Consider the following 19,695-nt stretch of genomic DNA (forward strand, 5'->3'; position numbering starts at 1 on the left):
TTCTTGTCTTGTTCATGAAATTGATGAACATAAGCAGGATGAAAAGGTTAGAATGCCTACAAATGAGGTTGGGTTCTGTCATAAAGAGGTGGATTTTGGTGTGAATTGAAAAAGGGAAATTAAGAAATATGAGGGAAAAGGTTTTGAGGATTAGAAGGACGAGATTACCCTCAAATTGGACGCACATGCCATTCACTGGATGTTTTTTATGGACAATTGGATGGAATTGTGTAAAAGCTAATGACAGGGGAAAAATTAGTGAGTAAACTTAATATGAGGGCTAGATTGGCTGAAAAAATAATTCAGGGTGCTAAGTTTGACAATTGAAATAGCTCAAAAAGTATTCGACAATTTACCCTATTATGCCTTGATTGCTAATTTAGTCATTCCTATCAAACAAGCCCTAGGTAGTCCAGTTTAAGTCAAAATGAATGTTTTCCTACTCTTAACTAGGAGTTTGTCACATGCAAGAAAGGTTAACATATCAAATTTTGGAAAAATCTTAAGTGGAAAAATCAAAGTCAACTCAAAAAAGTCAAAGCAACACATCATCATATGATGTCATCATCTGCCATTTAACCAAGCGTAGTTATCAAGCAAGTCCATGTAAGCTTCCTAAGAATCCTTGAAAAGTCAAAACCTAATCATAGAAGGATAAGGAAAAGAAAAGAAAATAAGTCGTCCTTGAGGAAAAAGACTATGTCTAGGTAAACTTTTTAGTTCTTATGTTTTAAGTTTAATTATGTTGTTTTCTTTGACTATGTCTAGCTAAACTTCTTAGTTAAGGCTAGGAGCATGCCGAAATTGTATTATTTGTGGGTTTTAGATACTAAGTTATTAAATTCCAAGTTTGATTGATGAATTCTTAATTTTTGCTTTAGTTAGTACTAGTTGTTGAATTCTTTTGATTGGCCACCATTATTGTTTTGCATCTAGTGTATTCGATGTGTTGTGTGCAATGGTACCAATAAGTTGCATGCTTCAATTAGCTTTTTGAGATTGAGGATTGTAAATGTATACAAGTCTAGACCGAGATATTGACGTTTGTACGAATTCTTCATTTTCATTTATTTTAATGAGTTTCTAGTGTTTAATTTATGCTTCACCATAAGTAAATTGCATCTATAAATATTTGATTTTATGCTAGTCCAAGGATAGAAATCATACTCTAGAAAAACTTGGCATAAGTGTTGGACCAAAGGCTTAAGGAATCTTCATCAATTAACTTGTGAATTTGTTAGCTTGCATCTAAGAACTTGGATAAGAGAATTAGTGGTTGATTATGATGCCTTCATAATCAATTTAAAATCCTAGCTTGTTTGATGGTTTGTTTTGTTTCAGTCGATTTAAATTAGGTTGCACCCTCCATATTTACTTGCTTAATTGTCAAATGTTTGCTTTCTTGTTTGTTAGTTTAGTTGAGTCTTCAATTGAAAATCCATAAAAGAATCTTAAGTTGAACCAGGTTAAAGAAACTAAAATCAATAACTAATTTCCGCAAGAACAATACTCGTATTTGCATAACATTATACTATAAACGGATTCATGCACTTCCGAGTTTGAATTCGAATTAAATTAATCTATTATCCCGAGTAGTTTAAACACATATGAGTAGTTATTGTAATAAGTTGTATAATGTTTGCTACCTCACTATTTAACTAAGTTTGTTCCATTGTCTGCAGAAATACTTCAATATCCGGAGTGTTTAGGCCCTTATTCCTATAGCACACATCACACTGCACAAATGCATGTCCTGTGTTCTAAGGACAAGGGTAACCAGCCAAAGATGGGCAAGTCCCTCTCCATTTTCTGACATTGGTTGTAGTTAAAGGAGCTGCTTAGCTTGTTTTCCCTTCTTTTTTTCCATTTTTTATATAAAAATTATGATGTGTTTTGTTCATTGCGAGAAGTTTCCAATGAAGGTGTCTTAATTTTCTTTCGGGGATTTTATCACTTTCAAACTTTCAAATTATTCAATGTAATCCTTAATCTTTTCGTCTCTCATCAGTGTGATCCTTAATCTATGGCACAAGCACCAGATCAAAGCACCAATACTGAACTTCTTCAAATTATACCGATTCTCCTGAGCAAAAATTAAAATTAAAAATTATACCGATTCTCAGTTTTTCTCTCTTTCCAAGACAAGAAAAATTCACCACAAGCGAAAAAATGACCAAACTGAGCAATGAACAAGTCAAAGTTGGGGAGGCAAATCCTAGCACTTGTAATTAGAAGCTAGGCCGACTCGACTGATTAAGGAGTCAAATATAATCAATGAATGAAATTTATCCAGGAAACTATGATCCAACATTAAATAGCGCCCATCAAAAGTGAATGCAACATGTGGGAGCCAGATAAAAAATAAGCAAAACTTTCTCAACTGTAGTAATATATTTAATTTGACAAGCCAATGAGTGCAATGCAAGCATCCGTGACTAACAAAATTGACCATCATATAAGAAAAGGCAATCTGACACTCTTATTCGATCAAAATACATGACACTCATATCAATCAATCTCCTCCGAGGGGGGCCGGATGAATCTTACTCCCTACTTCAATGTTGAAAATACAGGTTCCTGTACTGCCTTTTTGATAAAAAACTTGCTACATCAAAACACTCACATAAAATCATAGTCATCGAGCGGATCATAGCCATCAACAGCTATATCATCATCCGGCTTATCAACTAGTAGCTGCTTTTTCTTCGCACCTGCAAACAAGGAAATCAAGTAACAAACACCGGTGAGAAGTTATATCTGTAGTCTGGCACTGTCATAATCGGTAGATCTACATAACTATAGAAAATAACACTTGAAATCAGACGCATTCAACTCTGATTACACAAATCTTTAGCTGTTTTCATTCTTTGGTGACACCTACACCCAAAAGCCAAAATTCAACCTGCAAAGCCTGACAGCTGCTTTGACCAATACCATTCACATAAGTTTATGCACTCTACACGATTAGGCATTTTCCAACTCGTTACTTTCTGAGTTCCACAATACTAAGAGGCTCTGGCTGATGCTTCTCAAAACAAAACCCAAAAGTGTATTTCAGTTCTCTTCTTTCTTTTCTTTTTTCCTCAACATGCAGGACATTCTTCAAAATTATTTTAAAACATTCAAACATCAACACTTGATTTTCCTTTAAGTTCCAATATACTCGTATTCTTTTTCCTTTATAGAATCAAATATCATAAATAAAACTGAAATGAAGCATGACAAATTCTGTTCTTAAAAACGAATGAAGTAGGCTAAAGATGCGCACCTGTCTTCTTTTTACCAGCATTTGCTTCCTTCTCTGCTTTTATCTTCTCATTTGCAATTGCCGTAATAGAAGATGCAACATCTTTTGCATCTGCTCCTTTTAAAGAAGTCATTGACAGTCTCATTACTGCCTTCAGAAGACCAATATAATGGAAACTTTTCTGTAATGAAATTAAAAAGGAAAAAGCATAAAATCTCCATAAACAAGTTCGAGAATTATTCAACCTTTATTCAAAAGGGAAGCACAAATAACACACCTCAAATGGACGAAGTTTATGCGAAATAAGTTCTGCATATTCCAGGAAGTCACTTTCAGATTTGGGAATGAAATTATCAATGGTTTTGTCATCACCTCTACTAGAAAACAGTTCCTTGGTGGACTTGTAGTCTGCTTCTTCCACCAGCCTGTGACAGAGAAAAGCTTCAGTCAGAACCGACAGAGACCAAATCTAACCAAGTATTTAATATTATAAAGCTTTCGTGTACTAGGTTTAGGCTTTTGGTGTATTCAACATGTAATTGTTCGTTCGCTGGTAACAAATAATGTTTTCACTGATAAATTATTGACAAATTTTGAACCACCTGGTTCCACATCCAACGCATACAGTACAAATGAAAATTCAGGAAAAAGAAAATCCAATAGAGGCCAGATCACAGAACACAGCCTATGGTGGACAGATGAATGAACCTTTTAAAGACAACATAGGCACTATACAGAAAGGGTGCCCAAACTAATGATTCTATCACATAGGCACTATTACTATCAACATATCAAAACAATGAATTAGAAAAACAGAAGAAACAAATTTGCATAACTTTGTAAACAAAATTTGGCCTAGTCAATAAATGGGCCTCACCATCATTTAGTAAGGCTTAATGACGAGTCCAGATCCTCTGTTCCTAAAATATCAGTACCTCTCTCTGTCCCTTGCCTAATATTTCGATGCCTGTCCGCTAACTTAGCTGCCCTCTAACTCTCTATCATTGGACTTCTTAATAACATACTTCATGTTGACTGGGCTACCAAGCATCCTTCTGAATATGGTTACAGAAGAACACTTTCTTACCATTATAAGCCAATAGTTGAACCAAGTATCTATTTAAATTAAGTTCCGACATTCAGCATGAACAAATCAAAGTTCTGAAGTGATTACACAACATAGCCTGTACTTCCACTCGAGATTCCTATCAAACACAAGTGCTTCAGGCGGGCAGGCATTCCTCTAAAAGGCAGAACCTCCCAAAAAGCATAAGCCTTTTTCATGAAGCGATTACATTGTCCCTTCAAGGCGTGAATTTTGAGCTAATTCCTCAGAGACCTACGGCTTTTAGGAGTTCATTTTATTTTATTTTTAAATTTCCCCATAACAAACAATGTGATTTGTGTGGGACTTTAAACAGATTAAAAAATAAAAGTTAAAAGAACCAGTATATCCCTTTCTTCCTCCTAAGCGTAGCTACAGACTGGGCTAGCCACACCTCAGAGGATTGCTGGTCTTAAAGCAAGCATTTCCCAATTCCATAGAGCATCAACCTAAATTATAGGTCAGCTCAAATGAACTGAACTTAAGCATGAGCCGGGGGAGCTCTGAATATGACTTGTCAGTTTATATGACCAGCGATCCTCTGAGATGATTTAGGTATGCATTGCATGCTACTCTCGGTAAAACAGAAACTCCCATTTCTAGAACACATATTACCTCGATATTTAAAAATATGTAACAACAGAGAGAATAACAGAGATTAATTGTTCACTCTCACCTTTGTTGGCGAAGTTTCTCAGCAATGGGATCTAGTGGCTCTTGTTCTACTTCAACAGTTTTTCCTTTCTTTTCAGTAGCTTTTGTTGCAGGTTTCTTGGGAGCCTTTTCAGCAGCTGGCTTTGTTGCAGGTTCCTGGCCACCATCAAAATAACAAATTATTAAGGATAATCATTATTATAAAGGACAAACAGATTTTTCAAAAGATGAAAAACAAAATGCAATCAATATGATGATGCATGCTGAGCATTACTCCAACCTGATTGGTCAAATCCCTCCAACTTAATGACTGCACATCAGCCTGCTCGCTATAGTTTGTGGACAGATTCAAAATATGCTCACAACAATGTGCATACCAAGTAAGTATTTCAAAATTTGTTTTATAAAGACAAATATCGAAAAACAATTCTTTTATATCATTTTAATTTTGCGCCAACTAAAAAAAGGATAACGAATAATTCCAATTCTTCTGTGATGGGAGATACAATGCGATACACTTCCACAAGTGATTTCTAGCTTTGTTTGCATCCATGGTATTGCACCTATTACTTTGTTCGATAGAAACTCTATTTAAATCAGAAAAACAACAGATAAGCTTGGCATTACCAATTTGAGAAATGGAATCACTGATCAGTGCTCAGTGCTCAAAGTCAATAGTTCCATTCCAGTCAACACACGGAAAACAAAAACACTTCGTATCATCTTGACCAGTTACAAATTTCATTTACCCTTCTAGTATTGCTGCCTCTCTCTAAGTAAAGGTAAAGTCTCTCCTTCAGCTAGAATGTACATTTAACTAACTGGAGTACCAAGCAAAGCTGTTCTCCTGACCATATAACATGATGTTCCAAATCTTATTCATCTAATAGACTAGATATGACCACTAGATATGACCTAAACCTAACATGATTGTTTGTCTTATTCATATACCTGCATTATTTAAATCGTGAAATCTCGTCATACCAAACCGCTACATATGACCTAAATTAGTCAATCTCAATTTCATTAGTAAAGGGGAAATAAATCCAAATGTTGAAATGTATGAAATCATTGCATAAAGGAGGTCGACCTCTTTCTGTACGACAATAGTGTTAAACCCTTTGCTTAAAACTAGTTATCTCTATTTTCAATTGAGGGCGGCAAGGAAGAGAAATAACGAGCAATGACTAGACAACATAGACAAACACAATACAAAGTGACATTATATGGTTTGCGACCAGTCAAGGGCATCCAGCAGAAATCACGTTCTTGATATTGTTCTTTTTCTTCGTTAATTCTTTCTTAACCAACACTCTTTAATATTCAAAAATACGGGACCCATATAATCTCAAGTTTCAATTCTGATGTTTTTCCATAAAATCACCACTTATATACATTTATATTGATGCAATATCCATATTGAAGGTCTCACATCAAAAGACAAACAATCATGCTGCCTATTTTCCCCAGCAGATTAGCTAGTTTCCTCAACCAAGAAATATTAACCATCAGTCAATGATTGGGCTTTTGAATGATAAACAGGAAAAATAAAACCATTTCAGAAACTGAACAAAATAATAAGATCTTAACGATGCTATCAATTATACCAGAGGAGCAGGTTCATCAAAATCCTCCCATGAGTCCTTAATATCATTTTCATCCACATCTTCGTCGTCCCATTTACGTATCGGTTGGTCATTAGAAAGAAGAGCTGGAATTTTCTCATCCTCTGAAGCAGGAAAAAAAAGAAAGCCAGCTTTATAAACAAAATAACACTCCAGTTGAATAAATAGTAAATGGAATTTTGCTTCAAAGTTTAAGAAAAAGAACAACTCTCGGCAAATTTCATCAGGAAAACTTACGGTAAATACCAAACTTAATAATTAAATAACAAAAAAACTTACCACAATTATAATATTATAAAATAAAAACAAAAAATATATATATAGATAAATTAAAGGAATAAAAAAAACCTCACATGCACATGGTAAATTTAAACAGAGCAAGCAGTATTACATAGAATTTGGCACACATAAATAAGATACACAAAGCAAGCAGTATTACCCCAGTCCTCCATCTAATTTTGCAATTCTTATATCAATTTACGGATTTTCTGACGAAACAAAGAATTATCCTGCACATCAAGACATGTCAACATCCATCATCAGACATCAGAAACAATTGATAAATTAAAAACAATTGAATAAAAACCCCAAACGGATTTTAGGGGTTTTGCTGAAACCGTCAATGATTTTAGGGTTTAGTAGGGCTAATCCAGAAACAAAATTGAAAATTTCTGAGCAAAATTTAATTAAAAGGAATAAACTATGAGCAAAGCCAGAGGGGATTGATTAGGCTTACAGAGTGAAGATCATAACTACTCAAAACAGATGAGAAAGGCGAAGTAAAAGTAGGAGAATACTCGATCTGGATGAAAGGGAATTTTACCTAAAATACGCAATTGATCGGAGCTGAAGAGACCCCTCTACGGCTCTTTCTCTGAAACCCTAACTCTCTCTCTCTCTTTCTCTCTCTCTCTCTCTCTCTCTCTCTCTCTCTCTCTCTCCCCAGCAATCTTCGTCTGCTGACAGTGTGCCCGAATCACTCAACGACAATTAAACAAAGGCCCGGGAACGTTTCCTTATACCCTTATCTTTAATCGTTCTCGATGGGTCGTTTCGTTTGGGTTTTTGGTCAAAATTGGCTCTTTTCGGTTCCGGTTGAGAGATTGGGCTCTAAATGCACGAGCAATATAGAATTTTGTAGGTTGAGTTAGGGTCCGTTTGGGAGTGCTTTTGGAACAGTTAAAAACATTTTCTGACAATTAAAAGTAACTCTGATAGTGTTTGGTAAAAAAGTTTAGAAGCGTTTTTGGGTCATAGAAGTGTTTTCTGGAGAAGCACCTGTCATGTGCTTCTTTAGGAAGCACTCCCAAGTGTTTTTCCAAAAAGTACTTCGATTTCTTATGAAAATTTCAACGTCTTTATAAGAAAAGCGCTTTTGGCAGAAGCGCTTATAAGTACAAGTGCTTCTTAGAAAAGCAGTCTCAAACGAGCCCTTACTTACATTAAGGCGCTCAGTTTAGGTGAGAACATCTATATAAGAAAGAATTTGTTGCGAAAGCCAATTATTCACAATTTAGAATATTTCTTCATAATACATAATTTCCCTTATCACAGCCATATCTGCATCCAATAATTTTGGGATTTGATTCCCTTCTATTTGTTGATTGTAACTCTGTATATTGAGGGGCTCAAATATGAGCAGCCTATGAATAATACATCTCGCTCTCTTCCTCCCGTGGATGTAGGCTTCGTGCCGAACCACGTTAAACTCATTGTGTGAGTGATGCTTATGATTTCTACTTCTTTCTACATGGCATCAGAGCTGGTTTCTTGATATGTTCACTTCATTAGTGTTTCATTCTCTGTTTTCATATTGATTCATTTGTGCAACTGCTTCAATAGGAAGACCGTCACCGTTTCTGTCTTGTTCTTTGAAGTTTGAATTCATTTTGTGGAGTTAGTTTTGGTTTTTACTTTTTTGGTGACGTACCAACTTGGCACTTTTGGTGTCTCTTTAACCATATCAAATTTTCGATGAGATATATATATTTCAAATATTTCTCATAGATGCAACATACTCTAATCCCATTATGAAACTATCTTCAATTCTCTTGAATGGATTGAACTATGTTGCTTGGTCAAGGGCTGTTACATTATCTCTTGGTGGCAAAGCTAAACTTGGTCATATTAATGGTAAAGCGAAACAACCTAAATCTAATGATCCCAAATTTGATGATTGGGAAGCCACTAATCGATTATGTCATGGCTTATAAACTCTATGGAGCCTGAAATTGTAGAGATATTTACTTTCTCTGAGTCAGCTAAGAAGCCATGAGATTCTGTAAAACTATTATATGGTTACCAAAATAATATTGCTCAAGTATATGAATTGCAGAGAGCTATTGCGGATGAAAAGCAAAAGGAAACTTCTTTTGCAGTTCATCTTGGAAATCTGAAGCGAATGTGGAATGAATTAGCGATTTATCGCCTAACAACTATTGACCTTAAAATCCTACAACAGCGGGCTGAAGAGGATAAATTGTTCGAATTACTTGCCAACTTGAAACCTGAATATAAGCAACTAAGGAGTCAAATCTTGATGTGTCCTACTATACCTTCTTTAAACAATGTTTGCATTACAATCCAACGAGAGGAGACTCGAAAAAAGGTTATGAATTCAGAAGTTGTTCCCTAGGAATCAAGTGCCTTAGTTGCTGATTAAAAAAAAAATTAATAGTCGACCATCTAATCACAACAAAGAGCCTATGTATGAAAGAAAAGGTAAGGGCCGAAAGTGTGACCATTGTGGTGACAAAGGTCATAAGACTATTGTTGGATTCTACATCCACATTTGAAACCCAAGAGAGATCCAAGAGCACTTGCTATGAATTCCAACAATGAAACTTCCGAATTGATTGGGGTGTTAACACAAATCCTTCAAAAATATACTGAGGTACCTTCCACCTTATATGATCCCTCCACGTCTTCAGCTCATCATACCACATGTAACCTTACTACTCCTCATTCTTTAATGTCTAATGATTGCACTTGGATTATGGACTCTGGAGCAACTGACAACATGACCAATAATCCAAATTGTTTGAAAAATCTCAATTCCAATGACAAAAAACAATTTATTTCAATGTCTAATGGAGCATCAGTCCCTATTCGAGGCTATGGAGAAATAAAATTTATGCTTGATAGACAAGAATCCAAAGCTCTTTATATTCCTGAATTTCCATCTAATTTATTATCTGTTGGAAAGCTCACTAATGCCCTTAATATGTTATTTTTTCTCCTAACTCTGGGTCGATTCAGGACCGAGCCATGGGGAGGACGATTGGTGAGGGCAATTTTTCTCATGGTCTCTATTTTTTCCATCCATCTCACACTACTACAAAAATCGAAATTGACGACAGGAATCCACTGTCGTTTAGAAGGTTTTGAAACCGTCGTAAAATCGACCACCATCTTTTGATACATAAAACAACGACGGCAAATAACTGACGTCATTAAGACATACAACGTCATATCAAAAGACAAACCGATGTATAATTACTATAAAAACAGCAAAAAAGGAAAATTTCGACAACCTTAGACAATGCTTTTAGGAAAATATCGATGTCTAAAGAGGATTACATATCAAGAATCTCATAAGTACCTCTGTAAAAAATGTTAACCACGACTCCATTTTAAAACGTACTGTAGTTTATAGTGTCGACACTGACGTTGTTAAGATATACTACGTCAACTAAAAGAAAAAATCAACATCTAATATCTAAAAAAAGGAAACTTTGACAACCCTAGATGACGCTTCCATAACAGAACAGACATCTAAAGCATATTACATATCAAGATTTACGAAGTAACCGCTGGAAAATATATTAACCACGACACAAGCGAAAAATGGTTGTTGCTTATAAAATCTTCCACGTCACATTCCAGGAATATACCGCCTTGTTAACAATGTTCCACCTCGCAAATTTCAACCACTGATGTTCAAAATAATTATTAACGTCGTAATATGTTAAGAATGAAGTTATTACCAATATACGACAACAGAGTAATGCAAGAACCGACGTCTAATTGTATAAAAAAAATGAAGACTCGGAGAACCTTAGATGACGCTTTTTAGAAATCATTGACGTCTGATGCTGTTCACATGGCACAATTTTAACATACACAGTCATAACGTTCTGTAACCACAACCTTAATATTACGACACGATCGTTCAAAAATCTTTTCACGACGTGGAATGGTTGAAAACCGTTGTGGATACAAGTTTGAACAATGGCTATGTTAGAAATATGCCCTTAAAGGCAACTAATTATGTAAGCGTTAGAGTTAAGGACATCTTTGATAAAAGACATATTATGTTATCAATGGGCAAGAAATGTTGTTTTATACATTAAATCATCATATATTATCTTTCAATATGTAGAACAACCATAGTCCAAGGAATACACAAGTGGATATGAGATCTATATAATGAAATTGCATACATGGAGACTTCTCATCATCCCTAAATCCTGAATATGTTCCTGGTCATAGAAATATTGATTAGGCGTCAATATTTTGCAAAGACCAGTACACACAGTATTGTCTCTATATGTAGGGAATGTCAAGGTTTCAAGTCATTAAGTGTGGAGACACATCGATATGTGTGTAGGTGCTTGTAGAAGAATAAGTACACTGAACTCGATCCAATACTTGAGTTACAGCATGGAAGTCTTTACTCAGATGTCAAATTGGAACTCATAAATTGTAATGATGCAAACTAATCCTTAAACCTGAGGCATCATATATGTTTTGTGGCTATGTTGATAATCTTTGAGAGCAATAAAGGGTCATGCTAAATTAGGCATAGCTTAAAGGTGCTCATCATGATTCTTAATAGAGTCATGGAAGCAAATGAATGTACAACAAGGAATCTCTACTCTCAGTAAAGGAGAGAGAATACTCCAAGATATGATTGGTTAAATCTCTGCGCAGAGTAGTGGATAAGACTTGAAAGAAGAAGTCTTCAAATCTTACCAGGATAATCATATAAAAGGAATGATTCACATTAGGATATTGACAATTGGATTCCATGATCTTATAATGTGAATAAGGAGTATTGACATAAGAGAATGATTCAATTGCACAGTCATTCCAATTTGAATAGGTTCTTTCACAATGTCTCATTTAGCTCGGATAACCATGACTTGCTGCTAGGTGACAACCATGGTTTGTGAATGTCCTAAACGGTTTCAATTAACCTTTATTAATAGGAAAAATTAAATTATGGAATTTAATTCATATATCATCTCTGAGGAGTTAAGTCAACCCACTACCTTACTAAAAGGAACTTACAAATCTGCACACCCAAAGAATGTGATTAGAGGTACAAATGAGGAGACACAAGTCAATGGTTGATAATCAAATGTCAAAGTCAACGGTCAAAAGACAACATGTTGACTGAAGCAATTGACCAAAGTCAAATAGTTCGACTGGGTCAATTAAGTAAGACTAAAATTATAATTTAATAGTTGAATTATAATTAAAAGATTAATTATGAAATTAATATTGACATATAGAAATATTGGATTGAGCTTTGAAATATGATTTAAAAGGACCGGGACAAAATAACCCTATTGAGCCCAAGGGATAAGTGGCATAAGATGACATGACCCATGGACCAAATAGAGCCCCACATACCCACCAAATTGCCTGTTATGTTGTCCTATATAAGCTAAATGTTGGAGAAAACCTAGCTAAGGTTTTTGGTTTCCTACTTTGGTAGATGAGTGATCATCTTTGTATCTCATCTTCCATAAACCAAAAATTGGTCCAATCAAGAAGTACACTAACATCCATACTTGTTGATTGCTTTCTCTGCATCTCTAGGAGCATTTGGTGTGGTGAGGAGGAAGACTCCAATCTTGGAGCCTTAAGGTGAATGAGTGAAAATCAAGAGAAACAAAATGTCATTCTAATAAAGGTGTTCATTCTTGATAAATCAAGAAAAGGTCATCAAGGGTAAAGATCTATTCCCTTTTTCCTTTTTTCTATTTGTGTTCAAAGAGACTATGCTAAGATACTTGGTGTAAAATGAAAAAGGTTTAGCTCAAGTAGTATAAACAAAATGAATTCACTTTTAGAATGTTTTTGTTGTATAGGTTGTGTGGCTAAAATTCATTTTCTAAGCATTACATGCATGTTTCCTTCAAGTGGTATCAACAGCCAAGGTTTAGTCTCCTTGAGCCTTTTATTTTGGTTATTGGTTTTAATATGGGCTTGTTTTCAAACTTATGTGATATATGTGTTAGATTTTCTTTTTCATGTCACTTATTCATAGGATATGGGATATAGGATGAATGAGTAGGAGTATGAAAAGAAAAATCAAGAGATGACATCAATGGGGGTGGCGGCAAGGAGGGTTTTTTTGGGTCTAGTGTGTGTCCATGTGTGAAATATTTACATGTTTATGTTAGTCTTGAAATTCTAAGCATGGATATGATTTTTGCATGAACTTAGAATTTTTGTGTGATTTATGAAGATCATAAAGATTTGAAAAAGCTTCTTGCAATGTTCTTCGTGTTCATGATATGTTCATAGGAATTCTTGTCAAGCATGTTGTCACATTCCGGGATCGGCTCCACAGTAACACGATATTGTTCGCTTTGGGCCTCCTTTTATGCCCTCACAGTTTTGTTTCTAAAAACTCACGAGCAACTTCCCAGTGGGTCACCCATCCTAGGATTGCTCTAGCCCCAACTCACTTAACTTCGCAGTTCCTATAACTACGAAGCCAGTGAGCTCCTAAAAGGCATCGTGCTAGATGAAGGTGGGCATGAATATATAAGACACATCACCCCCTCTTCGTTAGTCGATGTAGGATGTTACAATCCACCCCCCTTAGGGACCCGACGTCCTCGTTGGCACACTCGCACCACACGACAGAGTGGCTCTGATACCAAATTGTCACATCCCAGGATCGGCTCTGCCTTAACATGATATTGTCCCCTTTGGGCCCCCTCTTTCTGCCGTTACGGTTTTGTTTCTAGGAACTCACGAGCAACTTCCCAGTGGGTCACCCATTCTAGAATTGCTCTAGCCCCAACTCGCTTAACTTCGAAGTTCCTATGACTCCGAAGCCAATGAGCTCCCAAAAGGCCTCGTGCTAGATGGAGGCAGACATGTACATATAAGGCACATCACCCCCTCTCCGTTAGTCGATGTGGGTGGGATATTACACATGCTTTTTGATCTTATTTGATATTTGACATTTGTATGTTGAATGTTAGTCAAAAATGACATCTTATGACATTTTCATATAGTATATAGTTTTTATCACCTAAAGTTTTAAAAAGAAACCAATGAAAATGAAGATGCTTTTTGGGTACAAAAGATGGTACCACCTTGTGGTCCCAAAATCACACCATCTTTTTCAAAATATCAACATACACACACACACACACACACACTCTTTCTCCTACTTGGCCGGCCCCACCCTAGGATCCCTTGGGGTCTTCATGCAATTTTTGTAAATTAGGGGCTGTTTATGCAATTGCTAAAAAATTAAAGTTTTGCCCAAAACTTTAATTAATTGCGGTTTTGCCCCATTTCACTAAATGACAAAGTGTTTTTCATCATTTTATGAAAATTGTTTATTTGTTTCAAATAAATGTTTCATTGAAATTAAGCCCATATTATCCAATAACAAATTTTAGAATTAGATTCTAAGTTAATTATCTAATGAGATTAATAATCAAAGAGATGATTATGGACTTATGAACACAAATACATGACACAATGTGATTGCCCAATTATTCATTAGATGAATGGAATAGGTTTGATTTATTGGTTTGTAAATTAAATAGGGGCTTGCATGCCTCTCCTCTCTCTTAATCTCAAATGTAATTCCCTTAAAGTCCATTGGGCTTTAAGTTCTCTATCTCAAGTTCTCTATTCTCAAATAGTTATTGGGAAGAAGGAATAATCAAGTCAAGATTACTTGTATTATTCATGGGTCCTACGCCCAATAACAACCATGAATGTTTTAAGTAGTTAAGACACGTAATAAAATCAACCTCCTTCCAAAGGCCTTAGATCCGACATCTTGGCTAGATGTTAAATCGAAATCAAATCCATAATCATCCATAAGCCTATAGATGACTATTTATCTAAACTTAAGGAAATGCAAAGGCTTTCCTTTAGTGGTAGTGCATATTCCCAAATCTCAAATAAAAGAGTCTTATGAAATTGATTTGATTTGCAAAACAAATAGTGGGAGTATCGTACCACTACTAATATGATTATAGTTGTCCTAGGCCAAGTAGTTTAATTGGATTAAACATGTTTATTATGAAATCTTAAAACCATCAATTAACTACATTAAGAATAAAAACAATAGACTTTTTGAAAGCCTAGTCGTGGCCTTCCACCATGGTGAATTCCGAATAGACTTGACCATTGTGAAGGCTTTGCCTCAGATATAGGGGGCTGACAGCAAGATGTTCTTACTTAGAAAGACTTCATTTATACATTGGATGTTGCAAGGATAGGCTCAAACATGGACTAACATTCTATTATGATGAGGTTCATGATTGTATCACTACACTTTGCAAGAATGGTGGGCTAATACTTAACTAGTACAATGGTGCCTCATGATAATATTTAGGGGTATACATTTGCTAGAGGCCAAATTATATGGGAACTCACATCATGATGTGAATGAGTAGAATGACTCTCTCTTTATTATTTGTGTTATCCCTAGATCTTATTATGGTGCAGTGATCAAAATAATAGGAAGCCTCGCATACCGGTAAGAGACATCTTACAGAAGTCTCTCGTATTCCATTTTTGAGGAATTATAGAATCGTTTAAAATAGTGGGAGAAGCCATAGAATTTAAAGAACCTAAATCTATGGCCTTAACCAAAACAATCTAATTTTATTTATGCTATGTTTGTGGATACTTCTATAGAATCCCATTCATAACACATTAAACAAAGCAAGCCTCAAATGAACCATATAATGTCAAAAGGGATTAGCTTCCATAAGGATGCTAAAAGGAAGAAGAGATGTAATGTGCATCTTTCATGCACAAGGAACAAAACTTATTAAAAGACAATTTTGCCTTGAGTCAGTAATGGCAGTTGAAACTTCCACCTGGATAATGGATTCAGGAGCTAGCAGACACGTTTGCAATACATTGCAAGGTCTAGCATATCATAGGAAGTTGTCAAAAGGGGAAATAATGTTACGGGTCGATAATGGTACCCAAATATCTGCAAAAGTAGTAGGCACTTTCCACGTTAAGCTGCCACATGGGGAGACACTTGAACTTAAAGAATGTCTTTATCTTCCAAGTTGCGTAAATAACCTAGTATATGTTTCAGCATTGCTGAATGAAGATTACACTGCCACATTCAATAGAATGGGATGCTCTTTACAATAAGGCAATCGAATCATATGTAAATATACTATGATCGATGGTCTCTACCAAATTCAAATTATGAAAAATGGCAACTGCTTGATTAAGATGCCATGACCTAAAAGGCTCAGAGAAGAACTCAAGGTTGGTTGCCAAGGGTTTTCATCAACAAGAGGGCGTTGATTACATTGAGACATTCAGTCCTGTTGTAAAAGCCACCACCATTTGCATGGTCCTGTCAATTGCTATCAGCCATGGTTGGGAAACTCGTCAATTAGATGTAAGTAATGCATTTCTCTATTTCCATTTCAATGAAGAAGTGTACATGGTTCAACCACCAGGTTTCGTTGATGACACTAAACCTCATCATATTTGCAAGCTTCATCGCTCTTTATATGGCTTGAAACAAGCTCCATGTGCTTGGTTTCAATACCTCAGTTCATGTCTTCCCAGCTTCAATTTGTTGGCTCAAAGGTGGATAGTTCATTATTCATTTTTAATGACAAGAGTATTATTATTTATGTTCTCACACTGGAAATAATGGTGCCGCCATTGACAATGTCATCTCCACTCTAAGCTTGCAATTCGCTTTGAAGGACCTAGGCAAGTTGCATTACTTTTTGGGTATTGAGGTAATCCCACAATCTGGAGGTCTTCTTCTCTCTCAACGAAAATACATCTTGATATTCTCAAATGATCTGATTTGGCAGACATGAAGCCCACTCATACTCTTATGACCTCATTCACCAAGCTTAGTAAAATTGGTGGCGAACCACTTGCTAATCCACAACAATACCGACGCATTGCAGGTGCCCTTCAATATGTAACTTTAACCCGCCCGAAACTTGCCTTCTCTGTCAACAAGGTGTGTCAATTCATGCACAACCCCACCACTAAGCATTGGACAGCGGTTAAAAGAATCCTTCGATACCTCAAGCACACTTTTTCCCATGGTCTTTCCTAAGCAAATCTCCCTTTAATGGCATTCAAGCCTTTTGTGATGCAGATTGGGTTGGATTTCCATATGATCGTCGATCAACTGGTGGCTATGTAATTTATCTTGGTTGTAATCTAGTATCGTGGTCTGGCCAAAAGCAACTGACTGTACCGAGGCCTAATATCGCTCCATTGCCAATACTTCTAGTGAAATTACTTGGTTGGTTTCTTTGCTGAAAGAACTTGGACTTACTTTATCAACACCACCTATCCTGTGGTGTGACAACTTGGGAACAACTTACCTTTCCGCCAATCCAATTTTCCATGCTCGCACTAAATATGTCGAGATCGATTATCACTTTGTTTGTGATCAAGTCTCTGCAGGACGCCTTAATGTCAAATTCATCTCCATCAAGGATCAACTTGTTGATATAACGACGAAGCCTTTGAGCTCTACCCGTTTCAAATTCATTCGAGACAAGTTGAGAGGGCGTATTAGCTGTAAATATCTTACAATTACTTTTGCATAAGTTGTAGAATCTCCATGATCTCAGCTGCTCCATATCCTAATATATTTCATAACCATCCCTTGATCACAACCCCACTTAATATGTAACATGTAACACCCCGACCCCAAATTTAACCCTTATTTAATTATTTAATTATTTAAGGGCATTTTGGTCATATTTTTAACCGGAGAGAGTTTGGGGCAGTGACTTGTATTTTTGGATAGGTCGTACTGAGACGAGTTCATAGACACGTACTGGGCTCGAATCGGAGTTGTAACGAGAGAGATATGGTCAAAAGAAGCCCAGTGGCACAATCGTAAATATTTCAAAATGAGATTTTTTTATAAAAACTCAGATTTCTCTCTCTCTCTCTCTCTCTCTCTCTCTCTCTCTCTCTCTCTCTCTCTCTCTCTCTCTCTCTCTCTCTCTCTCTCCCGTCGGCTCTCTCTCTCTCTCCTCGTATCTCCGGCCACCGACCACGGCTGTGGATGGGGCCGGTACCAAAACGACCGGGACGACGTCCTCTTCTTTCCACGACCGTTCCCCGCCGGCGAGGCGGCCTGTGCTGGCCGGAAAATGCAGAAAACCGTCGGTTTTCAGTCGAAACTTTAAGCTCCTCGATCTCCTTCGTTTCTCAACCAAATCGTTCGAGTAAGGTATGGTTTCTCAACTATTTTTCATGCTCTAACTGATGGTTGGCTGGGTTTTGATCGATTTTACCTCTAGATCACTCGATTTTCGAATTGAAAATCGGCCGAACTTCGGCCGCCTTGATCGGCCATTTTCTGGCCACTTTTTGGGGTAGGTCCAAGAACAAAAGTGGATCCAAATAGGGTGTTATACTTAGGGTAGGAATTTGGAGCCGTGGTTTTAAGATTTTCTGGCGAAGCGTTATCGCTTTGGGCACCCACGCGCTGTCGGCGGGTGCGGCGGCGCGTGAGCACTGTAGAAAAAGTGGCACTGTGTCTCGATGAGATCCTTAGGTTGTCACGAGTGCGTAGGATTTCGCGGATCTCAATTCGGACATCGTTTGACTATCGAACGAACGATCGCATATTATGCGTTATCCGGGTTCGATAGGTTGGGACCGTTGGATGGTCCCAAATTTAATATATGTTAATCTAGGTAATTCTAGGATCATGTAGGAATTCACGGATGGTGAATCGGAGCCCCGGATGTTCCGAATAATAATTTTTAAGTTTATATTTTATATTAACCGTCAGATTGTGCGATCGTGAGCAATCCGACCGTCCGATCTGAACCAAACTTGCAGGACAAGTGTCCTATACCTGGTAGAACCCATAGGGACTTTCGGATCGGAAATTGGAGGTCGTGGGTTCCGCAGGTCCGTTTGACCAGGGTTAGAGAAGTTTAACCCTTGGTTGACCGTGGGTCTCCCGGAGTAATCTCACCTTTCTAGGGGAGATTATCGGGTACTAGACTATTGTGGAGGGTTACACAATATTAGAATTAATATTTATATTTATAATTATAATATGTTTGTACAAGGGTACAAAAGAGTCTAGAATGTCAGTTTGGAGTGCTATACGCACTACCTTAGGTACCTCCCCGGATTTTGGTTTCACTACAAGTACCACCAAGTGAAAGTTAGGTCCCACGTGGCGTAGGTTATCCGGCGTGTGGACAGGCCCCATACGTGGCGTTGGTTGTACCGGCGTATGGGGAGAATTGTAATATGATGTTCAGGTCTCACGTGGCGTAGGTTATCCGGTGTTGAGACAGGCCCCATACGTGGCGCTGGTTGTACCGGAGTATGGGGAGATATTGTGATATTGTGTTGAGGTCGCACGTGGTGTAGGTTATCCGGCGTGTCGACAGACCCCATACGTGGCGTTGGTTGTACCGGCGTATGGGGAGATTTGTGATATGATGTTGAGGTCCCACGTGGCGTAGGTTATCCGGCGTTGGGACAGGCCTCATACGTGGCGTTGGTTGTACCGGCGTATGGGGAGATATGTGATATGATGTGCAGGTCTCGCGTGGCGTAGGCTATCCGGCGTTGAGACAGACCCCATACGTGGCGTTGATTGTACCGGCGTATGAGGAGATATTATAATAGTATGGCATGGTCGCACGTGGCGTAGGTTATCCGGCGTGTTGACAGGCCCCATACGTGGCGTTGGTTGTACCGGCGTATGGGGAGATTATATGAAATACAGAGAAATGAAATAAGGTATCGCCCAAGTGTGGAATTGGGTTTTAGGGAAGAACTACGTGTGGCTTGATCCCTCAAGGAGGGTA

The 19,695-nt window shown here is 37.2% G+C and overlaps 1 protein-coding gene across 2 annotated transcripts; it reads right to left on the reverse strand.

Annotated features, from left to right (window-relative positions):
- LOC18775994 (eukaryotic translation initiation factor 3 subunit J) lies at positions 2,345-7,702 on the reverse strand. Of its 2 annotated transcripts, none has more exons than XM_007209515.2 (7): positions 7,455-7,702; positions 7,071-7,140; positions 6,614-6,735; positions 5,029-5,162; positions 3,525-3,672; positions 3,269-3,428; positions 2,345-2,711 (listed from the first exon to the last, which is right to left on the reverse strand). In XM_007209515.2, the coding sequence occupies exons 2-7, from the start codon at positions 7,081-7,083 to the stop codon at positions 2,620-2,622; spliced, it is 669 nt and encodes a 222-aa protein (XP_007209577.1). In that variant the 5' UTR covers positions 7,084-7,140; positions 7,455-7,702; the 3' UTR covers positions 2,345-2,619. The 2 variants fall into 2 exon arrangements, with proteins under 2 accessions (XP_007209577.1, XP_020419822.1); XM_020564233.1 differs by lacking the exon at positions 7,455-7,702 and adding an exon at positions 7,368-7,454 and having other exon boundaries at positions 2,358-2,711.

The sequence above is a fragment of the Prunus persica genome, chromosome G5, assembly GCF_000346465.2.
Source record: "Prunus persica cultivar Lovell chromosome G5, Prunus_persica_NCBIv2, whole genome shotgun sequence".
NCBI lineage: Eukaryota > Viridiplantae > Streptophyta > Magnoliopsida > Rosales > Rosaceae > Prunus > Prunus persica.